The sequence below is a fragment of the Nicotiana tabacum genome, chromosome 24 (assembly GCF_000715075.1).
Source record: "Nicotiana tabacum cultivar K326 chromosome 24, ASM71507v2, whole genome shotgun sequence".
Classification (NCBI taxonomy): Eukaryota; Viridiplantae; Streptophyta; class Magnoliopsida; order Solanales; family Solanaceae; genus Nicotiana; species Nicotiana tabacum.
In genome coordinates this window covers 35,845,709-35,858,475 of record NC_134103.1, presented here as the reverse complement: position 1 = coordinate 35,858,475, position 12,767 = coordinate 35,845,709, and the positions used below count along the sequence as shown (strand labels likewise).

General features: G+C 39.0%; 1 protein-coding gene across 1 annotated transcript; it reads right to left on the bottom strand.

The window, feature by feature from the left end:
* Window positions 1–8,828: 8,828 nt before the first annotated feature.
* Window positions 8,829–9,513, bottom strand: LOC107761136 (small ribosomal subunit protein uS9). The gene has a single exon (XM_016579307.2). It carries the CDS (start codon window positions 9,442–9,444, stop codon window positions 9,001–9,003), a length of 444 nt encoding a protein of 147 aa, XP_016434793.2. The 5' UTR covers window positions 9,445–9,513; the 3' UTR covers window positions 8,829–9,000.
* Between the last annotated feature and the right edge of the window lie 3,254 nt (window positions 9,514–12,767).

Genomic DNA, 12,767 nt, shown 5'->3' with positions numbered 1-12,767 from the left:
CTGGATCGGATTACCAGACACCCGCGCCCCCTGCTAGGGCCGCAAGAGGCTGGGGCAGGGGTAGAGGCCGAGGACGTCCACGTGTTGCAGCAAGAGCACCTACACGAGCTGCTACAGAAGATCCACCAGTAGCTTCAGGTGGAGAGCAGGCACCTGAGACGCCTGTTACTGCCCCAACACTTCAGGAGACCCTCACCCAGTTTCTGAGCATGTTTTGCACTCTAGCTCAGGTAGGGTTGATCCCACTTGCTCCTGCCACATCTCAGGCCGGGGAATGAGCACAGATTCCTGCCGCCTGTACCCCAGAGCAGCGGGTCCAGGTTGACCAGGTCCCAAAGGTCATACTAGTGCAGCCGGTCATCCCAGTTCAGTCCGATGTCAGGGAAGCAATTTTTGAAGGGAGCAGCTCAGGCTCGAGAGGTACAAAAAGTACCACCCTCATGGCGTCAGAGGATGCCCAGGGTTTTCTTGAGGAGTGCCACTGAATCCTTCGTACTATGGGTATTGTGGAGTCTAGTGGGGTTGCTTTCACTAGGTTCCAGCTTAAGGGAGTGGCTTATCAGTGGTGGCAAGCATATAAGTTGGGTAGTCCGACCGAGGCAGCTATGCTCACTTGGGCTCAGTTCTTAGATATGTTCTTAAGGAGTTTGTTCCCCAGAGTCTCAGGGATGCATGGCGCGCAAAGTTTGAGCAGTTGCGCCAGGGTATTGTGACCGTATCGGAGTATGCAGTCCGGTTAAGTAATTTTTCCAGGCATGCAACAGCTTTGGTTGCCACTGTTAGAGAGCGAGTTCGTCGATTTATCGAGGGGATGAACCCTGGTATCAGATTCAGAATGGCGCGAAAGTTGGTGATGGACATCCCATACCAGCAGGTAGTGGAGATTACTAGGAAATTGGAGTGTATGTGGGCTCGGGAGAGAGAGAAGAGGGAGGCCAATAGGCCTCGAGATTCTGGCACAAACAGTGTGCACGTGCCCCAGTTGCAGCCCATCATGGTAGGCTATGTGATCCACCCTGTTCATTCAGCACTCCCAGCTTCCAGTGGTATTCCGGCCACTCCTAGGCCCTAGGTTCCCCATTATGTACCGCCATTGTCTAGTGCACCTCATGTACGGGGTGCTTTCAGCGGTCAGTCCAGTCGACCAGGTTTGAGCCAGTCACAGCAACCACGTCCTCCGAGAACTTGTTTTGAGTGTGATGACACTCGTCATATGGTGAAGGATTGCCCCAGACTCAGGAGGGGTGCACCTCTATAGACTACTCAGGCTCCGCGTATTCCACCGGGTCCTCAGGCTATGGTTACCGCACCAATTTCCACTCCACCTGCACAGCCAGCTAGAGGTGGAGGTCGGGCAGGTAGAGGTCACCCTATAGGGGGAGGTTAGGCCAGATATTATGCTCTTTCTATTAGGACAGAGGTAGTTGCATCCAACTCAGTTATCACAGGTATTGTTCCGGTTTGTCATAGAGATACATCAGTCGTATTTGATCCAGGCACTACTTATTCCTATGTATCATCTTACTTTGCTCCATATTTGGGTGTATCCTGTGATTCTTTAAGTTCCCATGTCTATGTGTCCTTGTTATTGACCGTGTGTATCGGTTGTGTTTAGTTGTTCTTAGTGGTTTTGAAACCAAAGCCGATATATTGTTGCTCGGTATGGTAGATTTTGATGTTATTTTGGGCATGGATTGGTTGTCGCCCTATCATGTTATTCTTGATTGTCACGCCAAGACTGTCACACTAGCTATACCAGGTTTACCATGGATAGAGTTGAGGGTGCTTTAGATTATGTTCCTAGCAGGGTTGAGAAGGGATGTGATGTGTATCTGGCATATATGAAAGATGTCAATGTTGATACTCCTACTGTTGAGTCAGTTCCGGTAGTGAGGAATTATCCAGATGTATTCCCGCCGGATCTTCCAAGCATGCTGCCCGACAGGGATATCGATTTTGGTATTGATTTGTTACCGAGCACTCAGCCCATTTCTATTCCACTATACCGTATGGCCCCACCAGAGTTGAAGGGGTTAAAGGAGCAGTTGCAGGAGTTGTTTGATAAGGGTTTCATTCGGCTTAGTGTATCCCCTTGGGGTGCTCCAATCTTGTTTGAAAAGAAAAAGGATGGTTCTATGCGCATGTGTATTGATTATCACCAGTTGAACAAGGTTACAGTTAAGAACAAGTATCCATTTTCAACCATTGATGACCTATTTGGTCAGCTGCAGGGTGCCAGAGTGTTCTCCAAGATTGACTTGCATTCAGGCTATCATCAGTTGAAGATTCAGGAGTCATATATCCCGAAGACTGCCTTTAGGACTTAGTGTGGTGATTACGAGTTCCTTGTGATGTCATTTGGGCTGACCAATGCCCTAGCAGCATTCATGCACTTGATGAACAGTGTATTCCGGTCTTATCTTGACTCATTCGTCATTGTGTTTACTAACGACATTCTAGAGTACACCCGGAGCCGGGAGGATCATGAGCAGCACCTGAAGACCGTGCTTCAGACCTTAAGAGAAAAGAAGTTATATGCAAAATTTTCAAAGTCTGAATTCTGGCTTGATTCGGTGGCATTTTTGGGTCATATAGTGTCGAGTGAGGGGATCGAGGTAAATCCGAAGAAGATTGAAGCAGTGCATAGTTTTCCCAGACCGTCTTCAGCTACTGAGATCTGGAGTTTCCTTGGTTTGGCAGGGTATTACCGTCGATTCAAAGATAGTTTCTCACATATTGGTGCACCTATGACCAGTTTGACCCAGAAGGGTGCTCCGTTCAGGTGGACGGAGGAGTGTGAGGAGAGCTTACAAAAGCTCAAGACTGCTTTGACTACGGCCCCAGTGTTGGTGTTGCATGCGGTCTCGGGGTCTTATACTGTGTACTATAATGTGTCGCGTATTGGTCTTGGTGCGGTGTTGATGCAGGACGGTAGGGTGATTGCCTACGCGTCTAGACAGTTGAAGGTGCATGAGAAGAACTATCATGTCCACGACCTTGAGTTAGCAGTTATTGTTCATGCCTTGAAGATTTGGCGGCACTATTTGTATGGTGTTCCTTGTGAGGTCTATACCGACCACCGGAGTCTACATCATCTGTTCAAACAGAAGGATCTTAACTTTCAGCAGCGGAGGTGGTTAGAGTGCTTAAGGACTATGATATCACCATTCTATATCATCTCGAGAAGGCCAATGTAGTGGTCGATGCCTTGAGTAGCAAGGCAGGGAGCTTGTGCAGTTTAGCATATCTATCGGTAGCAGAGAGGCCATTAGCCTTAGATGTTCAGGCATTGGCCAACCAGTTTGTTAGATTGGATGTTTCTGAGCCGAGCCGAGTTTTGGCTTATGTGGTTTCTCGGTCTTCGCTATATGATTGCATCACAGAGCGTCAGTATGATGACCCTCATCTTCATGTCCTGAAGGACACGGTTCAGCACGGTGATTCCAAGGAGGTCACTATTGGGGATGACGATGTGTTACGGATGCAGGGCAGGCTATGTGTGCCCAATGTAGATGGTTTGCGTGAGTTGATTCTCCAGGAGGCTCACAGTTCGTGGTACTCCATTCATCTGGATGCCGCCAAGATGTATCAGGACTTGAGGTAGCACTATTGGTAGAGGCGGATGAAGAAAGACATAGTGAAATATTTAGCTCGATGCCTAAACTGTCAGCAGGTGAAGTATGAGCATCAGCGACTAGGTGGATTTCTCTAGAGGCTAGAGATTCCAGAGTGGAAATAGGAGCGGGATACTATGGATTTTGTGATTGGGCTCCCATGGACTCGGAGGAAGTTCAATGCAGTTTGGGTGATTGTGGATAAGTTGACCAAGTCGGCTCATTTCATTCTAGTGGTGACTACTTATTCTTCAGAGCAGCTGGCTCAGGTATATATTAGCGAGATTGTCATGCTTCATGGCGTGCCGGTATCTATCATCTCTGACCGAGGTACGCAGTTTACATCGCAGTTCTAGAGGGTCGTTCAGCATGAGTTAGGCACATGAGTGGAGTTGAGTACAGCATTTCATCCTCAGATGGACGGACAGTCCGAGCGCACTATGCAGATATTGGAGGATATGCTTTGTGCGTGTGAGATGGAGTTTCGGAGTTCTTGCCGCTCGCGGAGTTCTTGAAAGGCGAATTGAGGTCGGATTTGAGTAATTCGTGTATGGTTGAACTCGATATCGAATGGGTGTTCGGATTTTTAAATTTTGGTCGGGTTTCAAGACACAAGTCCGGGTTTGACTTTTTAATTCTTCGCAAAGATCGTAATTTTCATTGTTTGAATTAGTTTCCTATAGTTATATTTATATAATGAAATTATTTTGGCTAGATTCGAACCGTTTGAAGTTGGATAATCGAGGGAAGGACCTTCTAGTTGATTGATTTGGTTTAAGTAATTTGCCTAACCTTATGTGGGGGAATTACCCATTAGGATTGATATTGTTTGTGATAATTGTGATATGTGAAAGTCGTGTACGCAATATGACGAGTGTGTGCACCGGCTAAATGTGGAAATTTCCGATTTTAGCTATGTAGATCCCTATCATGCCTTAATTGTGTTGCCTTAACATGTGGTACTTATTATTTTCAGTCTAATTTCACATGTCTACTTGTCTTATCTCTTACTTGATAATTGCTCTACATGCCTAGTTGAAGTTCTTGTTTTCTTTATCCCGTATTCATTATTTAACTGTTGAATTCTTTACGTGAAATTACTATTCTTGGAATATCTTGTTGTTGAAATTGGTATTGAGTTGCAAAAGCCGTGATTCGTGTTGAGGCAAAGTGTTAAGTGGTGAAATATCATTCTATCGAGTTATTCTTCTGGTTGTTATTGTTAAGACTTTGTGTGCATTGTGATTGAGCAGAGGGCTCCTTATTGTGAAATTCTATTATTATTTGATTTCTCTGGAAAGTTGTGATATTGGGCACTTGAGGTGCGAATTGTGATACATTGTGATATTGATATGCATGCGGTGATATAAGGTCTGTATGTTGAAACGCATGCGGTAAGATAAGGTGGGCTTGATACGCGTGGCTAGTAGGAGAACTACTAGAAGTCATGTTGTGTGATAAGGTGGGCTAAAACGCGGGATGCTATTTCGGAAAAAATATTTTTTTTTAAACTAAATGTAAAGGCTCCCGCGATGATATAAGGAAAGACTGTGAGTTACGTTTGTGATTTTGGACTACGAGGCGGTACCTCGGTAATGGCCCTTGTTGATCTTTCTCTATTTAATGTACTTGTCTTGGTTGTTTGTTTCTTTAACATGTCAATCCTTGTTTCCTTCCGTATTGTATTTCTGCCTCTATTCTGTGTAGTTATTTTTTGGTAAATTCCTTATTTGTTTAATTTCCATCATTATTACCATTGTATTGTTATGTCTTTCGCCCTGTTTCTTATTATTATTCCTTTATGGCCTTGACCTTACCTTGTCACTACCCTACCGAGATTAGGCTTGGCACTTATGAGATACCGTTGTGGTCTACTCATACTACGCTTCTGTACATCTTTTTGTACAGATCCAGGTACTTCTTATCAGTCCCAGTACTAGTGAGCTGAGTTTGCATTGGAGACTTCAAGATACACTTGCCCGCATTCGTAGGCCTTGGAGTCCCCTTCTATTCCTTTTTATATTTTTCCTTCTTTACTAGACATAGTTGTATAGGAATGACTTGGTGTCGTCTTAGAGCTTGTGACCTGTATTGTGCCGGGTTTTGGGCTATTGTATATACTTTGAGTTGTGGAGATTTTCTTTTTTATATATGTTTTTGAGTTTTGAGATTTTAGATTATTGTTATCATTCACTTCCGCATATTTGTTAGGCATACCTAATCTTGGAGACTAAGAGCCCATTTGGATTAACTGATTGTAAATAGTTGATAAGCTTGGAGTGCTGAAAAGCATTTTTAAGTGATGAAACTAATTTTTTAAAATAGGCATTTACGTGTTTTGATAGACGTGCTAAAACTGATAATAAACATTTACGTATTTTGATAGACGTGTAAAGAAAAATATGAACAATGAATATGGAATGAAAAGAAAGTTAGAAAATTTATTTTGGAAAAAAATATTTTATGAATTAGAAAATATTATTAAGGATAAACTAATAAAAGACATGGTCAAACTAAAAGTGCTTATAAACTAAAAAGCCATAAGTTGGGGATGACCAACTTATGACTTATGGCTGATTTTAGCTTATTGTAAATAGCTGATAAGCTTGGAGTGCTGAAAAGCATTTTTAAGTGATGAAACTAGTTTTTTAAAATAATCATTTACGTGTTTTAATAGACGTACTAAAACTGATAAAAAGCATTTATGTGTTTTGATAAACGTGTAAAGAAAAAGATGAACAATGAATATGGAATGAAAAGAAAGTTAGAAAATTTATTTTGGAAAAAATATTTTGTGAATTAGAAAATATTATTAAGGATAAACTAGTAAAAACCTTGGTCAAACTAAAAGTGCTTATAAGCTAAAAAGCCATAAGTTGGGGGTGACCTTATGACTTATGGCTGATTTTAGCTTATAAGCACTTGGCTTAAAAGCATTTTCGGTATTTACCAAATGCGTAGATAAGCCAAAAAGTGCTTATAAGCCAGTTTGACCAACTTATAAGCTTAGCCAATTTGTTCGAAATCAATGTTTAGCTAGAACGTTCTGCGTGTTAAAATTCCAACATAATATGCTGGAAGTACAAACACAGGTGCACTAAACTTCAGTATATTATGCTGGACCGATCCGTGTTGCAGCAAAATAGTAGCTATTTTTCAATGACTTTGCAAACGCTGGCTATTTTTCAATTACCATTCCGAAAACTGGCTAGCACGTGCTATTTTTACAAGATGAATTTCAAAAAATTTCAAAAATTTGAAAAACTCCAAAAAAAACTATTTTTCAAAATTCACTTCAGATCACTCACAAAAATTCAAAAACAACCCAAAATAGTATTCATGTCCAAACATAACTCTATAAGTCATGGTCCATTTTCCAAATAATCTGTATTCCCGCGCAACTGGACTACATTTTTCAAGGTAACAAAACAATGGAACATTTCCATTTTTGTGTATCTAAACCCAAAAGCCAGTTAGACTTTATGGGAAATAAGCAAATACACCGGAAGTCGTACCGAAGTATGGGGATTCTGAATGTCACCAATGGACTTGCATGAGTTGAGATGGTTAGTTCATAGCTCTAGACTTAATCTAGGAGACTAGTACCATTCAAAGAGACTGAATTTGGCAGAGGAATCACTGTGTATTAGATAAATTGTGTGCTAAAGTATAACGAAAAACAAAGATTGTGAGCCAAAGAAACAAGACAAGCATTATTGAGCAAAACTAAAGCTACGTGGCTAAAATTATCATTTAAGTCATAGGTATGCAACTGCACAAATCTCAGTTTCTAGCTTCTTAGCATTATAACCAAAAAGATGGACTGCAAACTCAATTAACTTGTTTCAACACATTACTACAGGAAAAATGAGATCTAACATATATAACTCCAAGGAATATGCTGGAAGAACAAATACAAATAAGAACAAATTGAGGAAGAGCCAATAGGTAAACAAATGGAAAAGGCTTTCAGTAAAGGAAATCATGGCAAAGAACTTAATACTTTCAAGAACCCAATATGGTGGTGTGGGCACCTACACTTAAAGGTTGTAGGCGCATGCTAATGAGACGGTGGAGCAACTTGTTATGTAAAGGGCTAGTTGCTACATCCTATTTTTCTTCAAATCAAAAGTGAGAAACAATCCCATATCCTAACACATTTCAAGGACGTTGGATTCTTATGTCCAAGACATTAGTATAGATATTAAACTCCTGTCAGAAGAAACTAAGGGGTTCCAAGAATTAAGCATAACTGACATTTTTATTTTTTAATAACTGAGAGTGAACCTAAGTTTAACTAGATGCCATGCTTCTTTGTTAAAGCTTCATTTCTACATCCATAAAGCAATATACTTAACTATGATAGAATAAAACAGGTCATAGCATGAAGGGGACCCTTTCATCACCTGAAAACTAGTAAAATGATAGTACACCGAGAGACATAGAGAAAACTCAGTTAGGGTAGGTTGCATGAATCATCTATATTGGTCTGCTCTGCTCAGGTCTCATCCCAATACTATATAATCTTTCTTTCAAGGCGAATTAAGGGTCTAATAATCTAAGACTAATCCATATATGATAATTTACAAGAATAGAAAGAGTCATTAAGGGAACTGACAACCACTACAAACTAATTGAATATCGACATTTCAATATTGCAGGATAATGTTCCCTACGCCTTTTCTCAAGGGGAATAACCTTTTCTCCAGTTCCTCATTAACAAAAATATCAATTTAGCTACAAGTAGGCCACATTGCATAACAGAAATTCTAATAATCTAAGACTAATCCATATATGATAATTTACAAGAATAGAAAGAGTCATTAAGGGAACTGACAACCACTACAAACTAATTGAATATCGACATTTCAATATTGCAGGATAATGTTCCCTACGCCTTTTCTCAAGGGGAATAACCTTTTCTCCAGTTCCTCATTAACAAAAATATCAATTTAGCTACAAGTAGGCCACATTGCATAACAGAAATTCTAATAATCTAAGACTAATCCATATATGATAATTTACAAGAATAGAAAGAGTCATTAAGGGAACTGACAACCACTACAAACTAATTGAATATCGACATTTCAATATTGCAGGATAATGTTCCCTACGCCTTTTCTCAAGGGGAATAACCTTTTCTCCAGTTCCTCATTAACAAAAATATCAATTTAGCTACAAGTAGGCCACATTGCATAACAGAAATTCTACATATGCAAATAAAAGCACAATTCATTGCATTCATATTTCATAGCATGTGAAACAGCTATATTAAAGTTTATCCAAATCCAAAACTTTCTCAGATAGCAGTAAATCCATAATGATTCCTAAACCAAAACCATACCAACAGGGATAAAAACAGATACCATAAATCGAAATAGGAATTTTAACGGTAAGATTTCTGGAACCTAGCACGAGCACCACGACCACCAAACTTCTTAGGTTCACACCTTCTCGGATCAGCAACAAGCAAAGTCCTGTCGTACCTAACCAAAATATCCTTAATCTCCTTCTTCTGCTGTTCATCCACATACTTCTGGTAAAAGGCAACCAGCGCCTTCGCTATGGACTGACGAATAGCGTAGATCTGAGAAGTGTGACCTCCTCCTTTGACGCGGATTCGCATGTCGACTCCGGCGAATCGGTGGCGACCTAAGAGGAGGATTGGTTCGAAGGCTTTGTACCGGAGGATTTCGGGTTGAACGAGCTCGATTGGTACACCATTGATCTTAATCAGGCCACGACCGCGCTTGCAGTGTGTTACTGCTACCGCCGTCTTCTTCCGCCCGAAACATTGCACTGATTCCGCCGCCGCTGGCGCCGCATTCATTGTTATGCTTTTGTTTGGTTTACTCCCACTCTTCTGCTGGAAAATGACCTAACCCAAAATGTTTTAGTAAATGATACAATATATATGTATGAATTAGATTAGGGTTTTGTATTGGGCTCGTGGAGGAAATGGGCCCACTGGTTTATGTTACTCGTGGAGGCTTTTGGGTCTTTAAATTGGGCTTTCTTGTCAAGTCTCTTTAAAATTGGGGATTTGCAGTTGTACCTTATATTTGTGTCACCTATTAACTTGTACCTTATTTTTAAAAATTATTGATTTGGTAGCCACCTGACAAAAAATCTATAACAATATAACAATTACACCCCTGACAAAAGATATAAAATCTGCATCACTCATTAATCGCGTGATCCGCAACCTCATTCGTGAAAAATTTCACATTGAAACTAAAACTTCATGCTAATGCATGTTGAAGTTATTTATCCTGCAGCCTATAGTTTTTTCATGAGTTTTATCTGAAACTTCAGTCTAAACATGCTGAAGTTTTTTAGTTCATTTGCTAAAACTTCAGACTAAACATGCTTAAGTTTTTGTCTTGCACTATGTAGTTTTCTAATGAGTTTTTGCTAATGCATGCTGAAGTTATTTAGTTCATTTGCTAAAATTTCATATCAAAACATGCTAAAATTTGGTCCTGCAGTCTACAGTTTTGTCAATAGTATTTTATTAAAGAAGGGCAAAATTATCTTTTTTAAAACGCTTTTAACAAAAAATAGGTACGGATGCAAACGAAAAAATAAAACGGGTACAAGTTATAAAGGGGCGACCAAATAGGGCGCCCCATGCAATTTTTACCTTTAAAATAAGCTCCGTCAAAATTATTTTTATTAAAAATAAGAAAAAATATTTAAAACCCTCTCTCTCTCTCTCTCTCTCTCTCTCTCTCTCTCTCTCTCTCTCTCTCTCTCTCTCTCTCTTCTCTCATAGCAACCATCATCCTAGAAATTAGGTTCCATTTCCTTCAATTATCCGAAAAATCTCCCTAATGTTTCTAAATTATTTTCTAGTTTTTTTATTGAGAAGTTCAGGGGAAAAACAATACCATGTAGTGCCATCTCCAACCATGATGTTGGGATGTGGTCCATGGGTAGGGGCGGAAGGAGGTTCGCCGAAAAATTACACTGTATATATAAGGCAAAATCTATTTTTTACCTCTATATACTATGTTTTGAATCTTCTTGACATGGCCCAAAACATAACTTAGTGGTTAAAGGGGTTTAAAACCTTTGTGATGCCATTGGTTTAATTTTTACTGGCTACAATTTCTTTTAATGATTTAACTTTTTTTCTTTTTTGAACCCCTTTAACCGAAATCATGCATTCGTCGCTGCTTGCAAGTATTCTTTTTTCAATAAAAATCAATAACTCGAAAAAAAAAGAAAAAAACCTCATGTACTTTATCAAATTTTCCTTGCTTCTTTCCAAAAGTCCTAGCAATTTTCTGAATACAATTCAAACAAATTTGAAGAGGAAGAACATAGGAGATGCTTAATGAGTCACTATAGACATTTTCTCAATTTCTTTGTAGATGGCATCTTGTACTAACGCTTCTCTTGGACCAAATTATCATCTTTATTAAAATCTTTTCCTTTTACCATATTTCTTTCTCTCCTATTTTCTAATAAATATTTTTGATTAAACGGGTTGGGCGTCTGCAAAAGAACAATTCAACACCTAAAATACCACATATAAATTATAGTTTCACGAATTTAAATCTTAGAATTTGTTTTCACTGCTATCTTATTGGAGCCGGGGCTTCTCTATTTCACATTAACTATGTGAAAAAAGGAGAGGCATTGTGGCTATTATCGGCTCAAAATGAAACTTAATATCTAATAATTACAACCGGCTTATCCAAGGTGTTGCTCGTTTTCTCTCGGTCCCTAGTGGCTTATGTAATGTTTCTATTTTATTCATTCTATTAATGTATACTCTCACGAACATGTAATTGTGATTCATTTACTAAAGTCAAGCGTTCTGTCGAACCCTGATTGGCCTTGGTTTGACATGATTAAAAAATCTAAATACTCAATACGAGTCTATTCAAAATGTTTAATCTTAGGTGCATTTTTTGAGAGCTTAAACTCACAGGAGCACTATGGGAGAACCTTTGATCTTATCTCTCTCACTTCTTGAATTGCTAGTATAACGAATGAACATTTTCCTGGGAAATTGACACCGGGTAACAACATAAAAGAGAAATTGATTGGTTATGTTGGCAAGGGCAGCCCCCAGAAAATTGATATTGTAGAGCCAAATTTAGAAAAGACTACTTTCTATTTATTTTCTCTCTATAACTTCCATCCCTCTCTCTTGCTATAACCTACGTATTTTTTTCTTTTTCCTCTTGTTTAATCCGAAAATAGATTTCTCGGCCAAAGTCAATTTCTAGAAGAAATCGGATTACTGATAACCAAGAATTACTTCACTTTCCCAACAATTTGAAGGATGAATCAAGGAATAGAAATAACTAACAAAGAAAATATGAAATGGATTGGTAATCACTGGTTTAGAACTTTGAGAATAAAGTAAAGAATGATTGCATAAATTTCAATAATTGTCTCTTCTATTACAAATGAGATTTCAATTCTTATATAGGAGCATACAATTATAACGGTTACCTTACTTAATTCGGACTCACTAATGGTATTAATTGCCTTGATTGCCCGTTACCATATACAAATGTAACATAAACATTTATAATTAAATATTTCTTGTAACTGTACCGATTTTCCTTCCTTATTTATGACAGGTTCGTGTATCTTCCCTTCTTTACAGTCTTTATTCATTTCGTTCATGTTTTTCTTTTTTACAACTGCAGGTCCGGCTTTTTTCTCGGTATAACCCCTGGGTGTTTCTCCCGTGCCTTTTATGTTTTCTTTAACTCATCTAATTAAGAATGTCACTTGTCATTATATCGATGTTCCATGTACCATGCCATATCACCTTGTTTATAGTCCACGTGTCATGTCTTTTTTCCCATCAATACACCTCTCCCTTTCTCTTCTTATATTTCTTCTTGTATCTCTCCGCTTTCTCTCTCATGGTTTAGTAAAAATTATTGCAAATTATGCAACAACAAAAAATCAATGGGATGAAAAGGTAAGATTGATCTCACATCAGAGAAAATCAGAACCAAAAACTAAGAGAAAAAATAGGAAAAAATAGAGTTCAACTTTGTTTTCTTCTCTTCTTTTTTTGTTGGATTGAACGAGTGAGTGTGATTGAAATTGGTTTTACAAAATTTGAGCAAGATTAGAAGTAATTTAGACTGGTTTCGGGTAAAAAAATTAGACCTAAAAATC